General features: G+C 39.6%; 1 protein-coding gene across 3 annotated transcripts in view; it reads left to right on the top strand.

Annotated features, from left to right (window-relative positions):
• TEC (tec protein tyrosine kinase) overlaps positions 1 to 24,581 on the top strand; it is a gene marked incomplete at both ends in the record, with an annotated part of 96,855 nt that extends 72,274 nt beyond the window's left edge. For all 3 annotated transcript variants that reach the window (XM_082837783.1, XM_082837784.1, XM_082837785.1), the window contains 9 exons: positions 4,121 to 4,200; positions 5,365 to 5,498; positions 8,777 to 8,845; positions 9,601 to 9,772; positions 9,894 to 10,110; positions 20,238 to 20,302; positions 22,950 to 23,068; positions 23,152 to 23,309; positions 24,498 to 24,581. In XM_082837783.1, the coding sequence (XP_082693909.1) occupies positions 4,121 to 4,200; positions 5,365 to 5,498; positions 8,777 to 8,845; positions 9,601 to 9,772; positions 9,894 to 10,110; positions 20,238 to 20,302; positions 22,950 to 23,068; positions 23,152 to 23,309; positions 24,498 to 24,581 (1,098 nt within the window). The remainder of the gene's footprint in view (positions 1 to 4,120; positions 4,201 to 5,364; positions 5,499 to 8,776; positions 8,846 to 9,600; positions 9,773 to 9,893; positions 10,111 to 20,237; positions 20,303 to 22,949; positions 23,069 to 23,151; positions 23,310 to 24,497) is intronic.
• Positions 24,582 to 25,960: the final 1,379 nt, after the last annotated feature.

Below are 25,960 nucleotides of genomic sequence, written 5' to 3'. Positions count from 1 at the left end.
CTCCGGACGCACAGGCTCAGCAGCCATGACTCACGAGCCCAGCCGCTCCACGGTATGTGGGATCTTCCCGGACCGGGGCATGAACCCGTGTCCCCTGCATAGGCAGGTGGACTCTCAACCACTGCGCCACCAGGAAAGCCCCTTATTCCTGTCTTACCCCTAGGTTCTTCATGACATTTTTTTTTTCTTAAATTCCATATATATGTGTTAGCATATGGTATTTGTCTTTCTCTTTCTGACTTACTTCACTCTGTATGACAGACTCTAGGTCCATCGACCTCACTACAAATAGCTCAACCTCGTTTCTTTTTATGGCTGAGTAATATTCTATTGTATATATGTGCCACATCTTCTTTATTCATTCGTCTGATGATGGGCACTTAGGTTGTTTCCATCTCCGGGCTATTGTAAATAGAGCTGCAATGAACATTTTGATACATGACTCTTTTAGAATTATGATTTTCACAGGGTCTATGCCCAGTAGTGGGATTGCTGGGTCATATGGTAGTTCTATTTGTAGTTTTTTAAGGAACCTCCATACTGTTCTCCATAGTGGCTGTACCAATTCACATTTCCACCAGCAGTGCAAGAGTGTTCCCTTTTTTCCACACCCTCTCAGCATTTATTGTTTCTAGATTTTTTGATGATGGCCATTCTGACTGGTGTGAGATGATATCTCATTGTAGTTTTGATTTGCATTTCTCTAATGATGAATGATGTTGAGCATTCTTTCATGTGTTTGTTGGCAGTCTGTATATCTTCTTTGGAGAAATGTCTATTTAGGTCTTCTGCCCATTTTTGGATTGGGTTGTTTGTTTTTTTGTTATTGAGCTGCATGAGCTGCTTATAAATTTTGGAGATTAATCCTTTGTCAGTTGCTTCATTTGCAAATATTTTCTCCCATTCTGAGGGTTCCATATCTCTTCCCTCTTGCGTCTCCCTCCCTCCCACCCTCCCTATCCCACCCCTCTAGGTGGTCACAAAGCACCGAGCTGATCTCCCTGTGCTATACGGCTGCTTCCCACCAGCTATCTGTTCTACGTTTGGTAGTGTATATATGTCCGTGCCACTCTCTCACTTTGTCACAGCTTACCCTTCCCCCTCCCCATATCCTCAAGTCCATTCTCTAGTAGGTCTGTGTCTTTATTCCCGTCTTACCCCTAGGTTCTTTTTTTTTTTTTTTAACATCTTTATTGGGGTATAATTGCTTTACAATGGTGTGTTAGTTTCTGCTTTATAACAAAGTGAATCAGTTATACATATACATGTGTTCCCATATCTCTTCCCTCTTGCATCTCCCTCCCTCCCACCCTCCCTATCCCACCCCTCCAGGCTGTCACAAAGCACCAAGCCAATATCCCTGTGCCATGCGGCTGCTTCCAACTAGCTATCTACCTTACTACGTTTGTTAGTGTGTATATGTCCATGACTCTCTCTCGCCCTGTCACAACTCACCCTTCCCCCTCCCCATAACCTCAAGTCCGTTCTCTAGGAGGTCTGCGTCTTTATTCCTGCCTTACCCCTAGGTTCTTCATGACATTTTTTTTTCTTAAATTCCATATATATGTGTTAGCATACGGTATTTGTCTTTTTCTTTCTGACTTACTTCACTCTGTATGACAGACTCTAGGTCTATCCACCTCATTACAAATAGCTCAATTTCATTTCTTTTTATGGCTGAGTAATATTCCATTGTGTATATGTGCCACATCTTCTTTATCCATTCATCCGATGATGGGCACTTAGGTTGTTTCCATCTCCGGGCTATTGTAAATAGAGCTGCAATGAACATTTTGGTACATGACTCTTTTTGAATTTCGGTTTTCTCAGGGTATATGCCCAGTAGTGGGATTGCTGGGTCATATGGTAGTTCTATTTGTAGCTTTTTAAGGAACCTCCATACTGTTCTCCATAGTGGCTGAACCAATTCACATTCCCACCAACAGTGCAAGAGTGTTCCCTTTTCTCCACACCCTCTCCAGCATTTATTGTTTCTAGATTTTTTGATGATGGCCATTCTGACTGGTGTGAGATGATATCTCATTGTAGTTTTGATTTGCATTTCTCTAATGATGAATGATGTTGAGCATTCTTTCATGTGTTTGTTGGCAGTCTGTATATCTTCTTTGGAGAAATGTCTATTTAGGTCTTCTGCCCATTTTTGGATTGGGTTGTTTGTTTTTTTGTTATTGAGCTGCATGAGCTGCTTATAAATTTTGGAGATTAATCCTTTGTCAGTTGCTTCATTTGCAAATATTTTCTCCCATTCTGAGGGTTCCATATCTCTTCCCTCTTGCATCTCCCTCCCTCCCACCCTCCCTATCCCACCCCTCTAGGTGGTCACAAAGCACCGAGCTGATCTCCCTGTGCTATACGGCTGCTTCCCACCAGCTATCTGTTCTACGTTTGGTAGTGTATATATGTCCGTGCCACTCTCTCACTTTGTCACAGCTTACCCTTCCCCCTCTCCATATCCTCAAGTCCATTCTCTAGTAGGTCTGTGTCTTTATTCCCGTCTTACCCCTAGGTTCTTCATGACATTTTTTTTTTCTTAGATTCCATATATATGTGTTAGCATATGGTATTTGTCTTTCTCTTTCTGACTTACTTCACTCTGTATGACAGACTCTAGGTCCATCCACCTCACTACAAATAACTCAATTTCGTTTCTTTTTATGGCTGAGTAATATTCCATTGTATATATGTGCCACATCTTCTTTATCCATTCATCCAATGATGGACACTTAGGTTGCTTCTGTGTCCTGGCTATTGTAAATAGAGCTGCAATGAACATTTTGGTACATGACTCTTTTTGAATTATGGTTTTCTCAGGGTATGTGCCCAGTATATGCCCAGTTTTCTCAGGGTATAACTTCTTTCTGTAGTTTATGTTACGAGAGCAATAGCAGGTGACTTTGCTTGCTTCAGATGACACGTCACCTCTCCCTGTCCCTCTCCCTCTACAGGATTCTTACATGCCTCCCTGGCAACCTCACAATGAGAGGCAGCTCTAGGGAAGTGGGTAGCTAGAAGGCCTGGGGTCCAAATCCTGGCTCTGCTACTTACTAGCTGTTTGAGTTGGGGCAAATGTTCAACTTTTCTGTGCCCCATTTCCTTACCTGTAAAGTAAACAGGCAAGGAGATAACAATAGTACCTACGTCATAGGACTGTTTTGAGGACTGAGTAGATCCACATATTAGAACATATTAAAACAGAGTAAGTGTTCAATAAACATGTTTTATTGATCGGTTAACTGTTATAATCATTGTCCCTAATTGTTCTTATCAGATTTGTTTGTGGGCCTTTATTTCATTCCATTGTCTTTCCTAGGAATAAGAAGAAAATTTATTTTGTTCTGTTAAACACACTTTCATTTTAAAGCAATTTCAGTGCTAGAGATTGACTGTGGCATTCATGGTGGAGAGGTATTTGAGGTCCCTAGCTTCTGTTTCTTGCTCTTAGGCTAAGAACCTGATGAGGATTTAGCCTTTGGTCATTCAGCGTGTTGCTGCCTTTTGGGTTTCTCTGCTTAAGTTGCTTGTGCCTCTGTGTCTCCTTTCATAAAGAGTGATATTTAACATCGATTTCCAGGGGAATTGAGGATTTAAAAAAAAATCTTCCTGTAAAGAGCACTGAGGTATTTACAGGAAAAATGCTGTGTGGATAGAAGATGATATTGAGTCGGGATTCAAGCCTTATAGCAAATATGAAAAATGTATGAAATGAAACCCAGTCATTAAGAAATACATTTTTCAGTAACTGTTTCCCCACATGTCCAGGACATAAGGGAATTGCAAAATTTTGTCTGTTAGTTCTGGAAGGGTCCTGAGAGGTTGTCTTGTTGAGATGTCTCGTACTAGTGTGTGTGAGGAGTTGTGATTGTGGGGAATTATGAGTGTGCTCTCTTTAACTAATCTCACGGTTCAGTAATGTGAAGTGGAAGGTCACATGGATGGGAGACGGTCACGTGGATGACTTACCTGTTGGTAAGTTGCGCTTCTCCAAAGCAGATTTTCTCGGCAGAGGATAATAATCATAAAATTATAAGACTGGGCTGTTGGATCTTCTCTGTGGCATTGGTATTATTGGATTGAAAAAAATTTTCTTCTTGGATTTTAGGATAAAGAAGGTGGTTTTATGGTAAGAGATTCCAGTCAACCAGGCATGTACACAGTCTCCCTTTATACAAAGTTTGGAGGGTAAGTAATCTCTCTCTCTCTCTCTCTCTCTGCTTAAAATCAGAGTTTTTATATGAAGTTCTTATATAGTGTATATGGATTCCTAATTTTCAGAAAATAAGCTACAATTGAGAATTTAAAAAATCTGAACTTGATTTCTAAAGTCTATACCATTTTTGTATTCACATCTAGTAATTTTCTTCATTTTCCATATATATATTTGTTCTGAATGACTACAGAAACCTTAGCAACATTCCACAGATAATTACTTTGCACTGTGCTAGGTACTAAGGATACCACACTGAGCCAAGTAGACACAGACCCAGCCCTCCAGTAGCTTAGCGAGGGCTTCTTTCAGACAGGCAAACAGGCAGTGATGGTATATGTGAGTGACTGCTATGCAGGGAGGGCAACGTGTGTGTGTGTGTGTGTTTGTGTGTCGGGGTGGGGGTGGGTGGTACTTAGCCCAGACACATCTGAGTTAGGCATTAACATTGTCTGCTGACATCCAATGTGAGACCTGACGGGTGAGGCAGGCAAAAGTTGGAGAGAGGGAAATGTGTTTCTGACACAGGAAATTGCCTGGACCTGAAGTGAGCGAGCACTTGGTGAGCTGACAACAGTGTATTGTAGCTGGATTGTAGAATGGGAGGGGCAGGGGGAAGGGAGGAGAGAGAAGCCAGAGAGGTAGAAGTGGAAGACACATCATGTCCATGTCAAGGAGTTTGAACTTTATCTTCACAGCGGCAAGAGTTCTCTGGAAAGGATTTTCAGCAAGAGATGACTCAGGAAGATCTAAGATACCTAAAATAGAATGTGTACATGATTTGTACGTCTAGTTTATTAACTTTTAGAGGTCTTCTGGACATTTGCAACACCAACAGCAGGGACAAAAAGCAGTATCCAGCTAATAGCTATTTTAAGACTTTTAATTGTTGGTAAATGGAGTTTTGGTAAATGTTCTCTTTCACGATCTCATGCAAGGGACCAAGTATCAGTTATCAGTGACCACTTTATAACTTCCGTCCGTTAATTTGAAAGGTGAAGCTAAGAAGAACATGGGGGAAAATAAAATTTGTGTAGAGAATAGAGGGGGCCATATGTAGGGACCCTGGTAGAAAACACCTTAAAGATGAAGTTACATTATTCCAACTTGGTTCTAACACATTCTGATTTTTATTACAGAGAAGGTTCATCAGGTTTCAGGCATTATCATATAAAGGAGACAATGACATCTCCAAAGAAGTATTATCTGGCAGAAAAACATGCTTTTGGTTCAATTCCTGAGATTATTGAATATCATAAGCACAATGCAGCAGGTAAGTGAGCTGTTAAAACCTATTTCAAATATAAAGTAGTGATTAAAATGATTAGACATGGTGATGAATTCTAATTCATAAAGGTTAATTCATAAACCTTGAGCAGGTTTATGTTGTAGTTAATTGTAGAAAGTGATTGATTTAAAATTACTGCCTATTAAGGAAGTGATATATACAAAGAGAAATCAGAAATAATAACTCAAAAGAAGCCCCGTCTTGACCTTAAAACACAAGTTATCCTTATCGTGTGTGGCAAACGTTCACATCTGCCACATACAATACAAGGTCTACATCCTTGGTACTGACAAAGGTTCTTTGCTTGACCCAACTTCAGTCAGGCTCCTGGACCATCTCCTGGGCCCATCTGTACACTTTCTTATAAAATCCAGCTTTGGCAATAACCCTGCTAAGTCACTTTAACCAGAACCCCTTACCCTTGAGATTTGATGTCTAATCACCCTCAATAACTGGTCGGGTTCCTCGCCTTCCACCATCCCCCTGGGTAATGTCTGGGTACCCTGGCTTATTTCAGCAAGAATCTTGTTCGATTAGTTTGGCCAGAACCACTCTAAGCCCTCCCTGCATTGATGTTTCTTTTAGTAATTTTCCATCCACTGATTCCCCATCCTTCTCCTTGGCTGTGAGTTCTCATCTGTCCAGGTTGTGTTCAGAGTCGGGCCCATCTCTCTCCCCCACTTTAAAATCCCATTGCAGTGGTCCTTATACCTATCACAGTGGTCCTGAATAAAGCCTGCTGGACCATCTTTAAAAGCGTCATTGAATATTTTTTTTTCTTTAACAGTACCAAACTAAACTCCAATGTATGTCTATGTCGCAGCTGTCACAGAAGCTGCCAGATGAGCAGCTTAGGTTTAGGCCTGTGTTAGAGGCTTCCAAAGACTAGCGTCAGAATGTCCCAGACACATCTTCCATCTTCCCAAATCTTTGCTACACTTAACCACCAGAGTGGGAATAAACCAAACATCAAAAACAAAACCAGAAACCACATTTGTGCCCTTGGAAGCTCCAGAGGATGAGATAGAAAGATTTCTAGCCTTTGACTTCAAAGATGTAACTGAGCAGGGGTTAGCCAAGTGTCCAGCCCAATCTATGGAAAATTAACTTCTGAAATTTTATCGAAGGCCTTTGCCAAGTCTGTTGCTATTTGTGACTCCCTTTACGTCTCTCAGATAATGATAGGAATGGTTATTGAGATATAATTTACACACCATAAAGTTCACCCACATGATGTGTACAACTCAGTGGTCTGTAAATTAGTATATTTGCAGAGTTGTGCCAACTATCACCATAATCTGAGGTCATTTTCGGCATCCCCCGTGCATTAGCAGTCACCCCTTAACCCCTTCCACCAGTCCTGCCCTAGGCACCCACTAATCTACTTTCTATCTCTATAGATTTGCCTATTCTGGACATATCATGTAAATGGAATCATACCATATGCAGTCTGTTCTGACTAGCTTCTTTGAGCGTAATATTTTTGCCATTCCTCCATGTCGTAGCCTGTATAAGTACTCCACTCCTTTTTAACGATGAATAATAATCCGTCGTGTGGATTTTGTTTATCCATTTTGTATCGTTCATCAGTTGATGGACATTTGGGCTGTTTCCACCTTTTGGCCATTATGAGTAATGCTGCTGGAAACATCTGTGTACAAGTTTTTGCATGAAACATGTTTCATTTCTTTTGGGTACTAACCTAGGAATGGATTTGCTGGATCATGTAATAACTCTGTGTTTAACATTTGAGGAACTGATTTCATATCAATTTATCCCCTGAAGAACTTTTGCTTATCTTTTATTCTAGTCTTTTTCAGCATTCACATTCCCCTATTCCTTTCTTCTTGTTCTTGTGTGAATTGTTACGCTTCACCGTTATCTCAAGTCCCTCATTTCAGAAACATGTATTAAGTGCCTACTGCATGCCAGGAACTGTGCCGGACGGTAGGGATACTATGGGGAAACTAGATGGCTATTGATCTTGTCTCTCCCAGATCTTACCATCTGGTAGGGGAGACAGAGAAGTACATAACAATATTAAATTACTATGAGATACGCTGTATTAGAAGAAATACATAGGGCTATAGGTGTTTATAGGAGAAATACCTGGGATTTCTTATTTAGTATTGTAAGCAACTTAAGTTAAATGATTTAAGGTACCTCACCTATTTCCAGTAGTTGTGTTATTCCCAGTCGTTAATATTGTAGAGTCCAGTGTTTATGCTAAGATTACAAATGCTGAGTTATGTCAGGTGCATCACTTTAATTTTAGCAGACTACTGTAATTCCATTTCATAATTCAAATCTCATACTGGAAAAGAACGTGAAATAATACTTGATAATAATTGTTGGAAACCTTTGAACATCCTTTAAAGTGTTTGCAAGACACCATGCTAGCATAGTGCCTGACAAACACTGCATTTAAAAAAAAATGTTGAATGAATAAAAACGTATATTTTAAAAATATGAAATTGTCGGCTCAGAGAGTAGTGAAACCAAGCAGGACCCTGTGGGGGCCTTCCTGGGTACAAAAGCTCCTCTGTGTTTCCCGTTTCTTGTTTGAAAAAAAGAAAAAAAAAGGCTTTAGTCTCCTAAGCCTTCCGCAAGCTCCAAAGAGCAGGCTGAAGCAGTTAATGATTAGTCACAGGACTCCTAGTTCCTCCTGAAGGGATGTAGATAACAATCTGATGCGTATCTTTGAGTCGCTCTGCAGAAGCTAAGACCCCCATCCAGATGGAGGAGGGTGACTACATGCTGACCACAAGCAGGTAGACCCCAGGCTGGTTGGAACCAGAAGGTTGATGATTGAGATTCCTGAAACATCACCCTGTTACCTACCGTCAGCCAATCAGAAGAAGGTCCAGGAGCTGATCACTTGTCTTACTACCCTCTCCCCTAACAATGTCTTTAAAAACCCTTGTCGAAGGCCACTGGGGAGTTGGGGTCTTTTGAGTACAAGCCCCCCGTTCTCCTTGCTTGGCCCTGCAATAAACCTTTTTCTGCTCCAGACTCCGACATTTTGGATTGTTTGGCCTCACTGTGCATCAGGCACACAGGCTTGGTTTTGACAACAGTAGGATCATCGTCCTTCCTGCCTTCCTTTAGTTTTTGCTAGCATATAGCAGAGAGCTATATATACACGAGGAAGATGAGCACTAAGTGAATAAATGAATGAATTTTGTAAGTGAGTTTCTAGTTTAGTGCTTTACCATGCAGAATGAGTGAGTGAATTCAACTGTAATACTCTTTTTGATTTCTAGGACTTGTCACAAGGCTGCGGTACCCAGTTAGCACAAAGAATGCACCAACCACTGCAGGATTCAGCTACGGTAACTCCTTTTTTAGTTGCATGGCAAATTTTTCTTGAACCCGTTATCACAAGACCAGTTTAGATGTGTAGAATTCCACATAGCGGAACTGTTTTTATATAAGTTTACCGTGTGAGATGTTAGATGATTACACTTATAGCTGTAGTAACCCTAGGTTTTCTGTTCTCATCATTATTCATTATTATTTGGTAGAAAACTGTCCGTCAGTGAAAAATAAGCATTACCATGTTACTTCTAAAATAAATCAAAGCCTTTCCTGCTTCTCACTGGGCTTGGTTGGCTACTCACAGGAAAGTAAAGATGGAGGTAATAGAGAAGACATGCAACTTGATTGTCTTTGTGCTACTGGTGAAAGCCTTTTAAACAGGTTAAACTCTTTCCAACTTGATGGAATTGAAACAGAAAAAAAAAAAAACTTCAGGGGGAGGAATGGTAAAGGAGGAAGTATTTGTTTAAAAAAGAAAAAAGTACCTTTAACTTTCAAGCTCCATTATTATTAGCCTATTGTGTAGCATCTTCTTGCCTTCTTCAGTTCACTTTGCTTTTACTGTGACAGCTGAGAAGGGGTCCATCCTCCCCAGAGGGAGGAAAGCCACCTTCTGTCGCTTATGGGCAGGTTGCAAGTCTGCTCTGTGTTGGTAATTGTATTACCTTGTAAGTTTTAGATTGACCTTGGTTATAGTTTCTTTGTTTTCCACTGATTCCTACTGTATTCTCCTGATTAAATTTTATCACTTTCCCCCTCTGTCTCACAGAAAAATGGGAGATTAACCCTTCAGAGCTGACCTTTATGAGGGAGTTGGGGAGTGGACTCTTTGGAGTAGTAAGGCTTGGCAAGTGGCGAGCTCAGTACAAAGTAGCCATCAAAGCTATTAGGGAAGGTGCCATGTGTGAGGAAGATTTCATAGAAGAAGCTAAAGTAATGATGTAAGTTTCTACATTTTTTCTGGTTCCCCTTTTTGTATTAAAAAGTGGCCCCTTGCCAGCTAACACCCCTGGTGGTTTCTTTCCCTGCAGTAACTCTGTGTATGCATGACTTCCCTCTCAGGAAACTGACACACCCGAAGTTAGTACAGCTTTATGGTGTATGCACCCAGCAGAAACCCATTTACATCGTTACCGAGTTCATGGAAAGGGGATGCCTTCTGAATTTCCTCCGACAGAGACAAGGCCATTTTAGTAGAGATGTGCTGCTGAGCATGTGTCAAGATGTGTGTGAAGCGATGGAGTACCTGGAGAGAAACAGCTTCATCCACAGAGACCTGGTAATCGCAAACCACCTGCCTTCCCATCGCCAGCCAAATTCCTTTGTAATCTGGGTCAACAAATGAGGAATGACGTGTTCATACCCAAGTTTTGTTCTCAACAATATATCACTGTTACTTTTAAATGTGGTAGATTTAACTTGCCCCATAGTTTTAACAGAAAGATCTTTATTAAATCTAATACATATAGTATATAATTACATAGGTACCTGCTTATTAAATCATACATAATTACATAGGTAATATTTCCAGGTTAGTTACCATGCATTACATTTGGTCTTCATAAGAATCCCATGAGATAGCTAATCATAACAGATTTTCTGACCACCATTGTCTTATAGATAAGAAAATTAGCATCAGAGAAGTGAAATGACATGCATGTGGTGATAAATGGGAAGTTAAGGGTTGACTCATCCTTTGACTAAGTCCTAAGCTGTTTTCCATCTCACAAACTAGAAGCTGAAATTATAACAGAAATCCTTTCGTTCATTTTCTTCACTGGAAAGAGATGGAGTCGACGTTAACTCCAGAAAATACCAGAAAAAGTAATCTGTTACTGGTTCTAAATTATTGTGCTGGAGACGCTTCTTAATTTTTCCTCTCTCTTACTCTGTCTCCCTCTCTTCTCCACTCATTTTATCTTTCTCTTTTTCTTCTCTGCCTATTCTTCCCAAATGTGTCTATTTTCAGTATGTTGGTAGAACCCTTAGTCCCTGTTAAAGTATACAATACTCTATTATTAACTATAGTCATCATGCCATATCTTAGATCCTCAAAACTTATCTTGTAACTGAAAGTTTGTACCCTTTGACCAACATCTCTATTTCCCCTAACCCCCCACCCCCTGGCAATCACCAGTATAGTCTTCCTTTCTGTGAGTTCCATTTTTTTCCCCCCTTAGATTCCATATATAAGTGATAGCATATAGTATTTGTCTTTCTCTGTCTGGTCTGTTTCACTTAACATAGTGTCCTCCAGGTTCATCCATGTTGTTGCAACTGATGAGATTTCCTTCTTCTTTTTATGGTTGAATAATGTTCCATTCTGTCTGTGTATATATATACACACCACATTGTCTTTATTCATTCACGCATTGATAGACACTTGGGTTGTTTCCATATCTTGGCTATTGTGAATAATGCTGCTATGAATATGGGAGTGCAGATATTTCTTTAAGGTACTGATTTTGTTTCCTTCAGCTACATACTAGGAAGTGGGACTGCTGGATCATATATATGGTAGTTCTGTTTTTAATTTCTTGAGGAACCTCCATACTGCTTTCCATAGTGGCTATACCAATTTGCATTCCCACCAACAGTATACAAGAGTTCCTCTTTCTCCACCTTTTCTTTCTTCTTTTTTGGTTATTTCTGAGATACACATTTTAAAGTAATAACTAGAATTATGACTTATAACATTATACCAGAACATGTAAGATTTTTAGGAATTTCATGTAATGTCGGAAACATTTATATTAACATATGTCCATACAAATAACCCAAAGAAAGTTTAGTATTAGTTGTTTATTTTTTTTAATTTCTGAATTTTATTTTTTTATTCAGCAAGTTCTTATTAGTCATCAGTTTTATACACATCAGTGTATACATGTCAATCCCAATCACCCAATTCAGCATACCACCACCCCATGGCTTTCCCCCATTGGTGTCCATACGTTTGTTCTCTACATCTGTGTCTCAACTTCTGCCCTGCAAACTGGTTCATCTGTACCATTTTTCTGGGTTCCACATACATGCATTAATATATGATATTTCTTTTTCTCTTTCTGACTTACTTCACTCTGTATGACAGTCTCTAGATCCATCCACATCTCAACAAATGACTCAATTTTGTTCCTTTTTATGGCTGAGTAATATTCCATTGCATATATGTACTAAACTTCTTTATCCATTCGTCTGTCAATGGGCATTTAGGGTGCTTCCGTGACCTGGCTGTTGTAAATAGTGCTGCAGTGAATATTGGGGTGCATGTGTCTTTTTCAATTATGGTTTTCTCTGGGTATATGCCCAGTAGTGGCATTGCTGGATCATGTGGTAATTCTATTTTTAGTTTTTTAAGGAACCTCCATACTGTTCTCCATAGTGGCTGTATCAATTTACATTCCCACCAACAGTGCAAGAGGGTTCCCTTTTCTCCACACCCTCTCTAGCATTTGTTGTTCGTAGATTTTCTGATGATGCCCATTCTAACTAGTGTGAGGTGATACCTCATTGTAGTTTTGATTTGCATTTCTCTAATAATTAGTGATGTTGAGCAGCTTTTCATGTGCTTCTTGGCCATCTGTATGTCTTCTTTGGAGAAATGTCTATTTAGGTCTTCTGCCCATTTTTGGATTGGGTTGTTTGTTTCTCTAGTATTGAGCTGCATGAGCTGTTTATATATTTTGGAGATTAATCCTTTGTCTGTTGATTTGTTTGAAAATATTTTCTCCCATTCTGAGGATTGTCTTTCGTCTTGTTTATGGTTTGCTTTGCTGTGCAAAACCTTTTAAGTTTCATTAGGTCCCATTTGTTTATTTTTGGCTTGATTTCCATTACTCTAGGAGGTGGATCAAAAAAAATCTTGCTGGGATTTATGTCAAAAAGTGTTCTTCCTATATTTTCCTCGAAGAGTTTTATAGTGTCCAGTCTTACATTTAGGTCTCGAATCCATTTTGAGTTTATTTTTGTGTATGGTGTTAGGGAGTGTTCTAATTTCATTCTTTTACATGTAGCTGTCCAGTTTTCCCAGCACCATTTATTGAAGAGACTGTCTTTTCTCCATTGTATATCCTTGCCTTCTTTGTCATAGATTAGTTGACCACAGGTGCGTGGTTTTATCTCTGGGCTTTCTATCCTGTTCCATGGATCTATATTTCTGGTTTTTTGCCAGTACCATATTGTCTTGATTACTGTAGCTTTGTAGTATAGTCTGAAGTCAGGAAGTCTGATTTCTCCAGCTCCGTTGCTTTCCCCTCAAGACTGCTTTGGCTATTCGGGGTCTTTTGTGTCTCCATACAAATTTTAAGATTTTTTGTTCTAGTTCCATAAAAAATGCCATTGGTAATTTGATAGAGATTGCATTGAATCTGTAGATTGCTTTGGATAGTATAGTCATTTTCACAATATTGATTCTTCCAATCCAAGAACATGGTATATCTCTCCATCTGTTGGTATCATCTTTAATTTCTTTCATCAGTGTCTTATAGTTTTCTGCATACAGGTCTTCTGTCTCCCTAGGTAGGTTTATTCCTAGGTATTTTATTCTTTTTGTTGCAATGGTAAATGGGAGTGTTTCCTTAATTTCTCTTTCAGATTTTTCATCATTAGTGTATAGGAATGCAAGAGATTTCTATGCATTAATTTTGTATCCTGTGCAACTTTACCAAATTCATTGATTAGCTCTAGTAGTTTTCTGGCGGCATTTTTAGGATTCTCTGTGTATAGTATCATGTCATCTGCAAACAGTGACAGTTTTACTTCTTCTTTTGCAATTTGTATTCCTTTTATTTCTTTTTCTTCTCTGATTGCTGTGGCTAGGACTTCCAAAACTATGTCGAATAATAGAGGTGAGAGTGGACATCCTTATCTTGTTCCTGATCTTAGAGGAAATGCTTTCAGTTTTTCACCATTGAGAATGATGTTTGCTCTGGGTTTGTCATATATGGCCTTTATTATGTTGAGGTAGGTTCCCTCTATGCCCACTTTCTGGAGACTTTTTTATCATAAGTGGGTGTTGAATTTTGTCAAAAGCTTTTTCTGCATCTATTGAGATGATCATATGGTTTTTATTCTTCAGTTTGTTAATTTGGTGTATCACATTGATTGATTTGCGTATATTGAAGAATCCTTGCATCCCTGGGATAAATCCCACTTGATCATGGTGTATGATCCTTTTAATGTGTTGCTGGATTCTGTTTGCCAGTATTTTGTTGAGGATTTTTGCATCTATAGTCATCAGTGATATCGGTCTGTAATTTTCTGTTTTTGGAGTATCTTTGTCTGGTTTTGGTATCAGGGTGATGGTGGCCTCATAAAATGAGTTTGGGAGTGTTCCTTCCTCTGCAATTTTTTCGAAGAGCTTGAGAAGGATGGGTCTAGCTCTTCTCTAAATGTTTGATAGAATTCACCTGTGAAGCCATCTGGTCCTGGACTTTTGTTTGTTGGAAGATTTTTAATCACAGTTTCAATTTCATTACTTGTGATTGATCTGTTCATATTTTCTATTTCTTCCTGGTTCAGTCTTGGAAGGTTATACCTTTCTAAGAATTTGTCCATTTCTTCCAGGTTGTCCATTTTACTTGTAGTAGTCTCTTAGGATGCTTTGTGTTTCTGCGGTGTCTATTGTAACTTCTCCTTTTTCATTTCTAATTTTATTGAATTGAGTCCTCTCCCTCTTTTTCTTGATGAGTCCTGCTAGTGGTTTATCAATTTCATTTATCTTCTCAAAGAACCAGGTTTTAGTTTTATTGATCTTTGCTATTGTTTTCTTTGTTTCTATTTCATTTATTTCTGCTCTCATCTTTATGATTTCTTTCCTTCTGCTAACTTTAGGTTTTGTTTGTTCTTCTTTCTCTAGTTCCTTTAGGTGTAAGGTTAGATTGTTTATTTGAGATTTTTCTTGTTTCTTGAAGTAGGCTTGTATTGCTATATACTTCCCTCCTAGCACCACTTTTGCTGCATCCCATAGGTTTTGGATCGTCGTGTTTTCATTGTCATTTGTCTCTAGGTATATTTTGATTTCCTCTTTGATTTCTTCAGTGATCTCTTGGTTTTTCAGTAATGTATTGTTTAGCCTCCATGTGTTTGTGCTTTTTACATTTTTTTTCCCTGTAATTCATTTCTAATCTTATAGCATTGTGGTCAGAAAAGATGCTTGATATGATTTCAATTTTCTTAAATTTACTGAGGCTTGATTTGTGACCCAAGATGTGACCTATCCTGGAGAGTGTTCCATGTGCACTTGAGAAGAAAGTGTAATCTGCTGTTTTTGGATGGAATGTCCTATAAATATCAATTAAATCTATCTGCTTTGTCGTGTCATTTAAAGCTTCTGTTTGCTTAGTTAATTTAATTCTGGGTGATCTGTCCATTGGTGTAAGTGAGGTGTTAAAGTCCCCCACTATTATTGTGTTACTGTCGATTTCCTCTTTTATAGCTGTTAGCAGTTGCCTTATGTATTGAGTTGCTTCTACACTGGGTGCATATATATTTATATAATTGTTATATCTTCTTGGATTGATCCCTTGATCATTATGTAGTGTCCTTCCTTGTCTCTTGTAACATTCTTTCTTTTAAAGTCTATTATATCTGATATGAGGATTGCTACTCCAGCTTTCTTTTGATTTCCATTTGCACAGAATATCTTTTTCCATCCCCTCACTTTCAGTCTGTATGTGTCCCTAGGTCTGATGTGGGTCTCTTGTAGACAGCATATATATGGGTCTTGTTTTTGTATCCATTCAGCAAGCCTGTGTCCTTTGGTTGTAACATTTAATCCATTCACGTTTAAGGTGATTATCAATATGTATATTCCTATGATCATTTTCTTAATTGTTTTGGGTTTGTTTTTGTAAGTCCTTTTCTTCTGTTGTGTTTCCCACTTAGAGAAGTTCCTTTAGCATTTGTTGTAGAGCTGGTTTGGTGGGGCTGAATTCTCTCAGCTTTTGCTTGTGTGTAACGCTTTTGATTTCTCCTTCGAATCTGAATGAGATCCTTGCCGGGTAGAGTAATCTTGGTTGTAGGTTCTTCCCTTTCATCACTTTAAATATATCATGCCACTCCCTTCTGGCTTGTAGAGTTTCTGCTGAGAAATCAGCTGTTAACCTTACGGGAGTTCCCTTGTATATTATTTGTCATTTTTCCCTTGCTGCTTTCAATAATTTTTCTTTGTTTTTAATTTTGTCAATTTGATTACTGTGTGTCTAGGCGTGTTTCTCCTTCGATTTATCCTGTATGGGGCTCTCTGTGCTTCCTGGACTTGGGTGGCTGTTTCCTTTCCCACATTATGGAAGTTTTCAACTGTAATCTCTTCAGATATTTTCTCGGGTCCTTTCTCTCTCTCCTCCTTCTGGGACCCCTATAATGCAAATGTTATTGCATTTAATGTTGTCCCAGAGGTCTCTTGGGCTGTCTTCATTTCTTTTCATTCTTTTTTCTTTATTCTGTTCTGCAGCAGTGAATTCCACCATTCTGTCTTCCAGGTCACTTATCCATTCTTCTGCCTCAGTTATTCTGCTGTTGATCCCTTCTAGTGTAGTTTTCATTTCATTTATTGTATTGTTCATCTCTGTTTGTTTGTTCTTTAATTCTTCTAGGTCTTTGTTAAACATTTCTTGCATCTTCTCAATCTTTGCCTCCATTCTTTTTTCGAGGTCCTGGGTCATCTTCACTATCATTATTTTGAATTATTTTTCTGGAAGGTTGCCTATCTCCACTTCATTTAGTTGTTTTTCTGGGGTTTTATCTTGTTCCTTCATCTTGTACATAGCCCTCTGCCTTTTCATCTTGTCTATCTTTCTGTGAATGTTGTTTTTGTTCCACAGGCTGCAGGATTGTAGTTCTTCTTGCTTCTGCTCTCTGCCTTTTCTTTTTTGCCAGCTGTTGTCATCTCGTGTTTTTGTTGATAGTAGTTCTGAGAAGTGAGAGGTGATATCTCATTGTGGTTTTTATTTGCATTTCCCTGATGATTAGTGGTGTTGAGCCCCTTTTCACGTACCTATTGGCCATTTGTGTGTCTTTTTTTTTTTTTCTGGCCCTGCCACACGGCTTGCAGGATCTTAGTTCCCCAACCAGGATTGAACCCCTGCCCCCTGCAGTGGAAGTGTGGAGTCCTAACCACTGGACCGCCAGGTAATTCCCTTGTGTGTCTTTTTTGATCAAGTGTGTATTCAGTCCTCTGCTCATTTTTCAGTCAAATATTTGCTTTTTTGCTGTTGAGTTGAATGAGTTCCTTATATATTTTAGATATTAACCCTTTATCAGATATATGTTTTATAAATATTTTTTTTCCCATTCTATAGTTAGCCTTTTCATTTTGTTGATTGTTTCCTTTGCTGTGAAAAAACTTTTTACTTTGTTGTAGCCCTAGTTATTTATTTTTGCTTTTTTTGCCCATGTTTTGGTGTCAGATCCAAAAAATCATTGCCAAGACCATGTCAAAGAGTTTTTCCCCTATGTTTTCTTCTTGGAGTTGTATAGTTTCAGGTGTTACATTTAAGTCTTTAATCTATTTCAAGTTAATTTTTTGTATGGTGTAAGAGTAGGGTCCAATTTCATTATTTTACATATGGATATTTGAATTTGCCAGCACCATTTATGGAAGAGATTATCCCTTCTCTTTGTGTGTTCTTGGTGCCCATGTTAAAGATTAGTTGACCATATATACATGGGTTTATTTCTGGATTCTCTGTTCTGTTCCATTGGTCTATGTCTCTGTTTCTGTGCCAGTACCATACAGTTTTGATTACTATGTTTGTGTAATCTAGTTCAAAATCAGGAAGTGTGATGTTTCCAGCTTTATTCATTTTCAAGATTGTTTTGGCTATTCAAGGTCTTTTTAGTTTTGTATGAAATTTAGATTGTTTTTTATATTTCTCTGAAAAATGCAGTGGAATTTTGTTAGGGTTGCGTTAAATGTGTAGATCCTTTTGGGTAGTATGGACATTTTAGCAATATTAATTCTTCCACTCTGTGAACACAGGATATCTTGCTGTTTATTTGTGTCTTCTTCAGTTTCTTTCATCAGTGTCTTATAGTTTTAAGTGTACAGGTCTTTCACCTCCTTGGTGAAATTTATTCCTACATATGTTAATGTTTTTGATGCTATTGAAATTCACTTGCTTTCTTAATTTCTCTCAGTTCATTGTTAGTGTATAGAAACAAAACTGATTTTTCTATGTTTATTTTGTATCCTTCAATTTTACTGAGTTCTTTTATTACTTCTAACAGTTTTTTAGTGGAGTTTTTAGAGTTTTACATATATAAGATCATGTCATCTGCAAACAGAGACAATCTTACTTTTCTATTCCAATTTGGATGCCTTTTATTTCTTTTTCTCACCTAGTTGCTCTGGCTAGGACTTTCAGTACTATGTTCAATAGAAGTGACAAGAGTGGGCATCCTTGTCTTGTTCCTGACCTTGGAGGAAAAACTTTTAGCTTTTCACCATTGAGTATGTTGTTAGCTGTGGGCTTGTAATATATGACTTGTATTATGTTGAGGTACATTCCTTCTATACCTAACTTGTTGAGAGTTTTTAATCATGAAATGAAAGGATTTTGAATTTTGTCAAATGCTTTTTCTGTATCTGTTGAGATGATCATGTGATTTTTATCCTTCCTTCTGTTAGTGTGGTGTATCATGTTTTTGATTTGCATATGTCAAACCATCCTTGTATCCCAGGGATAAATACCACTGGATCATGGTGTATGATCCTTTTTTTTTTTTTTTTTTTTTTTTTTTTGTGGTATGTGGGCCTCTAGCTGTTGTGGCCTCTCCACTTGCGGAGCACAGGCTCCGGACGCGCAGGCTCCGCAGCCATGGCTCATGGGCCCAGCCGCTCCGTGGCATGTGGAATCTTCCCAGACCAGGGCATGAACCCGTGTCCCCTGCATCGGCAGGCGGACTCTCAACCACTGTGCCACCAGGGAAGCCCGTATGATCCTTTTAATGTGCTGTTGAATTCTGTTTGCTAATATTTTGTTGAGGACTTTTTCATCTATGTTCATCAGGCATATTGGCCTATATTTTTATTTTCTTGTTGTGTCCTTATCTTGCTTTGGAGTTAGGGTAACATTGACCTTAAAAAATGAGATTGGAAGTGAACCTTTTAAAATTTTTTGGAAGAGTTTGAGAACTTAGGATTGGTGTTAATTCTTCTTTAAATATTTGGTAGAATTCACCAGTGAAGCCATCCAGTCCTGGGCTTTTCTTTCACAAAACTTTTAAAGATCACATTTTATGATTGGGGCAAAGGACTTTGCAAAATAGAAGATGATGTGATATGTGTAACATTAGTTATTATTATGCTCAGTGATGATAAAGAACATCTCTTTGTCATATTGAAACTTGTGAATTGAGCACCTTCCTCTTTTTTGACTTTTAAAACTGATGGAAATCTGTTGCCTACGTGGGTATGACAGGTTACACCTCTCTACACATACCTCACTGTGGTGAAGGCAATTTTGATATGTCTGTGCCTATGATACTGACATTATTAGGGTAGGTTTTTGTCATCCCTTAAGGGAAGATTTTGATGCTACTGTCTCCTGGGTGAAGAATCCTGGTGACTATCAAGTAAAGGCATGATAAGGTATCTTTATAGGAAGACGGAGATAATCCAGGGAACGGGTATTAACTCATACTTTAAAAGAGACTCTTAAAACGCATTCAACAGGAAATAACCTCGTGTAAATGGAATTTGCGTCGTACAGAGAATAAAATTTTGAAGCATAAGGAAGAAAAATACATTCTTAGTCTATGGGTTATAGCATGTGAAAAGATTGTCATCATGTCTTCCTTCTGAGAAATACTATGTCTTTTTCCAAACTATTTTCTTGAACCTTGTAACCTTAAAGAATGGGGAAGAAAGTATAAGTGATCTAGAATTGTGTTTGTCATAAATGACAAAGCAAACTATGTTACATATGACTGTTCTTTTGACTCTTTGGGTTAGAGAAGACCAATCATTGAGCAAAGCCACTGGGTAAAAGATTGTTCACCCATCACTCTGATGCTTGTGTGTTATGAAGCTCGCCTAGTAAGAACCTGAATTAAGGACTTGAAGAGATGTTGTCACTATCAATAAGAAAGTCAGATAGTTTAATAAGAATAGAAATCGGTGGGCAAGAAGCTGATTGACCCTCCTCTTAGTCCTCATATAGATATGACAGTTGGCAAAGATTATGTAATAATGCCTTTTTTCACATGAGACTTTTGACCTGTCTTCCTATCCATTCTTTCATATAAATGTTGAAGACGTTTCCATAGGGTAAAAAAAAATTTATAAGAGACACCACCTCTGCAAATGTTGACTGGGTTACACTAAATTTAATATAAACAGAACTTATATTTTTCTACTTTTATTGTGGAACTTTGCAACTAATATACCTTTATAATGTTGTTTTCCAGGCTGCCAGAAATTGTCTAGTAAATGAGGCAGGAATTGTGAAAGTTTCTGATTTTGGAATGGCTAGGTAAGGCTGAGTATATGTGAACATTTTCTATACATTTTGGATTAAATTAATGTAAGACTGTGGCCTTTCCCTTGAAAGTACTTGACTTTTCCTTTGCAGTTTGTGTCAGCTTCTTCCTCTGATGCCTGTTTAAGAGCTATTTTGAAACATCTTTTGTTCCTTTAACAAAACATTAGAAGTACCCATCATTTTTTTTTAAGTCCCCATCATTTTTGTACAGATTGATTTTTCTGCTTCTTATTGTTTTTTGTATAAGGTTAGAAAATAGATTATCTATATTTTGAAAGATTTCTTTGCTGAATTTGTCTTTTTACTGTTAGCTTTGGCTTTTTCTTAGGTAAACTGTTGAGAAGTTATGATTACTTAATACTTCATTATGTGGCTTTAGTTGGTATTCACATTAGCTTATAGAATTGATAAGCATGGAAATAATCTGCATTGATAAAGCAAAAAGGAAACCCTATTAGATGTCCTGAGATAAAATAAATATATTAAAATAACACAGTATACATTGTGTTAATTATTGTTAATCATTCTCTCCACTAGGTGGTAGTATAGCCCGTTAAATACACTACTTTCTTTTCTCCCTGGTGTGGATTAAATTTCTAGAATCTTTTGTTTTGATAGAAATGTGTTTGGGGTAAGTTTTTAGAATATGCAAATCTGTAATGTTTTTATTCTCTTAATTTTTGTAATCTTAATAGGGTGTTAGAGAAGTCCTTTAAAGAGTATTTCATTTGTCCTTTCTTTCCCTCCTTCCTTCATCCATTCATTTATCTGCACACCCATCCATACAAAATTAGGTGCCTGCTCTGTGCCAGGCACAACACTAGAGATTGAACCCTAGCAGAGGATGACATTATCCATGTGAGTCCCTGCCCACGTGCAGCTTAAATTCAGGAGGAGAGAGAAACATAAGACCTTAGAACCACTAAGAGGGGAGAGCACAGAGTGAGGTGACAGAGCAGGGGTCCGCCAACCTCGGCTTCTGGACCACATCTGACCCAACACTTACGTTTGTATGGCCCGTGAGCCAACCACGGTGTTCACATTGTTTAATGGTTGGGGGAAAAAAAACACTTCAAAAATATTATGACATGTGAAAATTATCTGAAAGTCAAAAGCCAGTGTCCATAAATAAAATGTTAATAGGACATAGACTCATTCACAGATGTGTTGTCTGGGTGCTTTCACTCTACAAAGGCCTGCAAAATCTAAAACACTCACTGTCTGGCCTTTTAAAGAAAAAGTTTGCCGACCCCTGTGATAGCGATAACTTGGGGTTGGTGGGGCGGGCGGGTACTGAGTGATGGCGCGGGGCAGGGGTGACGGTAGCGACTTCAAATCTGGTGCCTCTCGAAGGCCTCTTTGAGACCAGGATATCTGAAAAGAGACCCAAAAGGCAGGAAGTAGTCAATTAGGTGAAAGTCTGAGGATAAAATATTCTAGGTGGCAGAACACCGAGTCCAAAAGCTTGAAATTTGGGATGAGCTTGGCCTGCTCAAGAATAGAAAGGGGGTCAGGGTGGTCAGCCCATGGCCAGCATGAGGGCGGTTATAAAGGCAGGCCAGGCCTCCGTCCTGAGAAACTCGGGCCGAGGGAGGTTAGAAAGCCATTACTGTCGGAAATGGGACCAGAACTGCTGGCTGTCAGGGCAGTAAGGACCCAGTGCTCTTTGTTTGTTTTCTGTGAAGATATTCTGTATCTAACAGGCAGGCCTCCAATTTCAGGTTTGATTTTCATATGTTTGGCTTTCAAGAAACCTGTGCTTTTGCATCAGCTCCTTTGAAACACTCATTCTACACTCAGTTCAGACTCCCCTGACTGACAAACGCCCATGGTGGCACTGTCACCATCTTTGTCTATACAGCGAAGGAAGTTTGTGCAATCATTTGAATATTTTCCCATGGAGTTTGCAGAAATTAACCTGGTATGTTCCTTTAATACATGAACACCTTCCTCTTGTAAATACATACTGAACACATTACAGAAAGGGCTGAAGAACCCGTATTTAGCACCCCAATTAAGATCCTCCCCAGGGGTAACCAGTGTTACCAGTTTGTGTGTGTCCTTCCAGAAGGACATAAGTATGCTCCCATAGAGAAACTACATAGTGTTGTTCTGAGTGTGTGTGTGTGGAGGACGAACGTCACGGTATATACATATACACACCACCATGTGCGTACATCATTTTGCAGTTTGCTCTTTTTATTTGCTATAGTTTTAAGTTGTGCTCTGTGGAATCACGGGGGCCAAAGCACATGTGCTCCAAGCGCTTTGCACCACTTCCTTTAGAGCAGCTCTGCTTTAGATGTTTTACATGTGGGGCCTTCAGGTAAAATTTTTGTTTAAAGAACAGAACTGCTTCTTAAAAAGAAAGTTTGCAAACTCTTTTCTTGTATGCTGCCTCCAATGCCTTATAAAAAAGAAAAACAGAAAAGTGAAAGCGCAGTTAGAATGTTACAGTGCACGCAGCTCAAGCACTTAGAGGAAGAGGGCAATTGCAGAGGCGTGGCTGCAGAGGCAAACAGCCAGCTTCAACCGGATGCCTGTTGGACTTCAGTCAACTGTGCTTTTGATTTTAAGGGGGAAAGAAAATTAAAGAACATGTACAAAATACAGACCGTAACTCAGTGTCTTACTCTAGGTATGTTCTGGACGATCAGTACACGAGTTCTTCCGGTGCTAAATTTCCCGTGAAGTGGTGTCCACCTGAGGTGTTTAATTACAGCCGCTTTAGCAGCAAATCAGATGTCTGGTCATTTGGTAAGAGTCATGCTCCACTTCCCCTCAACTCTGCCCTGAAGAGGCACTGGGTGCATCGTTTGGCAATCCTTCTCCTCTTCCAGGTGTCTTAATGTGGGAAATATTCACTGAAGGCAGAATGCCCTTTGAGAAAAACACCAACTATGAAGTGGTAACCATGGTTACTCACGGCCACCGACTCCATCAGCCGAAGTTGGCGTCCAGATATGTATACGAGGTGATGCTGAGATGCTGGCAGGAGGTATAACATTTTTCGGGTGCTTTTTTCTTCAATCTCTAAAGCATTCAGGGATCTGGGCTTGGTAGATTCAAACTGTGTGGTCTTTATAGCCTAGTGAATGAGTGCATGTTTTATATGATTTCAAACTCCGAAGTAGGAAGCCGGTCTTCTCAACTCAGTCTGAATAATGGGAAGAAGATGTGAAGAAGTGGAAAACACTGATAATTAAGATAGTAAATTCAGGCTGCCGCTCCCTTCCCAAGTGGGGCTCCCGCCACAGTCGCCTGAGCTGGGGGCTCTGGGGATAAGCCCAGAGAAGTAGCTGTTCTAGTAGCTGTTCTCTAGTGTTGTCGAAATATTACTCTTTCACCAGAGAAGGTTTTTTTCTCCAAGCCTCAGCTTCCTCAGGTCATTTACTCTCAGTCTTCGGAAGTTTTCCTTCGCCCCATGTTAAAAAGTCACCTCATAGAAGAGATTAGACACCAAAATGACTTTTGAAAGATAACAGTAACATTAGCTCAGAGGTATGATGTGCTAGGCACTGTGCTAAGTGCTTTCAATTTAGTTCTCGAAATAACCCTTCAAAGTGTGCATACTTTTACTATGACCACTCTGTGGATGAGGATATCACGTTGTCGCTTGCCTAAGGCCACTTAACTACAGAGAAGCAGAGTCCTGTCTGACTCCAAAGGCCATGCCCTGGTCACTTGCTCTCACGCCTCCCAAGAGCACTGATTGGGATGGACAGAGGCCTTCTGGCCAAGAAGTGGTGCTAGGGGGAGTGCGGACAATGTGAGCAAAGGTAGGGTGGTGGTAGTGAACTTGGTGTGTGTATACAAGGGTAGAGATTGTTCTCATTGAGCATAGGGCCCATGTGAGGGTTTTTGTGGGAAATAAAACTGGGTAGCAAGGGCCTGTGGGCGGGGCAGGTTATAGAGGGCCCTGTGAGTTAGCAGGACTTGATTTTGCAGGCAGTTAGGATCTCTGTTAGGTTCTGGAATGGGATGCCAAAGCCATGTGGCAGAAAGGTTAGTGTAGCAGCAGCACGTGCAGGATCGATGAGACCTGTCTGGAGATGCACGTGTGTTCCGGCCCCGAAGCAAGGAGTCCCTTACTCTGGTATGCATTGCTATCTGAGTTGGAGCAGTGAAAAATCATTTTGGGGATGGATTCTGGAACCCACAGCTTCTACTTGATTTTGAATTGTAGAAACCAGACGGAAGGCCTTCCTTTGAAGATTTGCTGCGCACGATAGATGAACTAGTCGAATGTACAGAAACTTTTGGAAGATGAGTGCTGTGACCGGATGATGCGATGGCTTCCAGATTCCAAAGCACGAGGAAGAAATGGCACTTTGTGGCAAACTTTTAATTTATTTAGCACTTGGACGTGTAGATTGTTTTACTTATAAAGGGGAAACACCTAAAACATTTGCTTCTCCACCAGCCGTAAGCTCTGTGACCGAATCTTCTGGATTATGGAAATGCTGCCTTAGACACGATGGTTAAAAGCACCCACTTTTATTCATTCCACAAGTACTGGAGTGCCCACTATGTGCCAGGCACTGTGCCCAGGCCCCAGGGTCTGCCCATTTTAGGGGTGCATGTGGGGTCACGTTAGCCGGTACCGGTGGAAGGCCAGGGTAATTGGGAGGGGGAAGGGTATCCGAGCCACATTGCAGCCACCCCTCTCTTCCCTGTGACTTCTGCAGAAATCTGGGCTGGGGCATTGTCTAGAATATGGGTTCCAGATGGATCAGGAACCCACCTTGGCTAAGTACCCATCGTTTGTTTTGAAACATCTGTTTTCAAGACCGCTATTAGTATTACATTAAAACGTATTTGTATGCTGTACATATTGTAAATATATACAATAGATAAAGTTATATATTTATAAGAAACATGAGTCGTCTTTTTTGTAATTTGATTTTTACTGGAGTATAGTTGATTTTATGAGTTGTCTTTTAATTGAAATGTTTAATTCTGTAATATATGAGCCAACCCTCTTAGGACTAGGGATTTTCCCTTACAGCTGTCAATTCCTTTTCCCCTGAGGATCTAATATTCCCTACTGAAGAGAAAAATGTCTGGACCCTTCCATCGCTAATGCCCCCTCCTCACTTGGGTAGCCATGTTTGAGGTGCCTATCCAGCTTAAGCCCCCAGCAGGGGCTGTGTTTGGGCTAAGTGGACCTGCCCACGGTATCCACAGCTAAGTGGAGTTGGATGGAAAATCGAGCCTAGGGGCAATCCATCAGTTTCTGTGTCTTAAGAATCTGTCCCTGGACATAAATGTGAAAGTGAGCTCTGGAGCAGAAGGAACAGATGATGTTCACCACAAAGGCTGTGTCCCAACTGCACGCAAGACCCAGGAGCAGGCCAGGTTCTGGCAGCATTCAGGAAGCAGCCAGGAAAAATGGAGAGCGTGGCATCTGAGCTGTCTCCCAGATGGCTTTCAGGAGGCCAGGCTGGACTTGGGTTCCTGCATCAGAGAGATTGTCGGTTATAGCTTCATAGTAGACCCTGCAATTGAGTTTACTTGAGTGGGTTTCTGACCCTAATAATTTCTGACCAGGACACCATCTGAGTTAGAGCCTCATTTACTCATGAGCCCAGGGTAAAGAACGACAGTCTCCATCATGATGAAAGCAAGGCCATGGATTGCCCCACACTG

This window comes from Leucopleurus acutus (genome assembly GCF_964270905.1).
Source record: "Leucopleurus acutus genome assembly, chromosome: 4".
NCBI classification, from domain to species: domain Eukaryota; kingdom Metazoa; phylum Chordata; class Mammalia; order Artiodactyla; family Delphinidae; genus Leucopleurus; species Leucopleurus acutus.
This window is presented reverse-complemented; position numbering and strand designations above follow the sequence as displayed.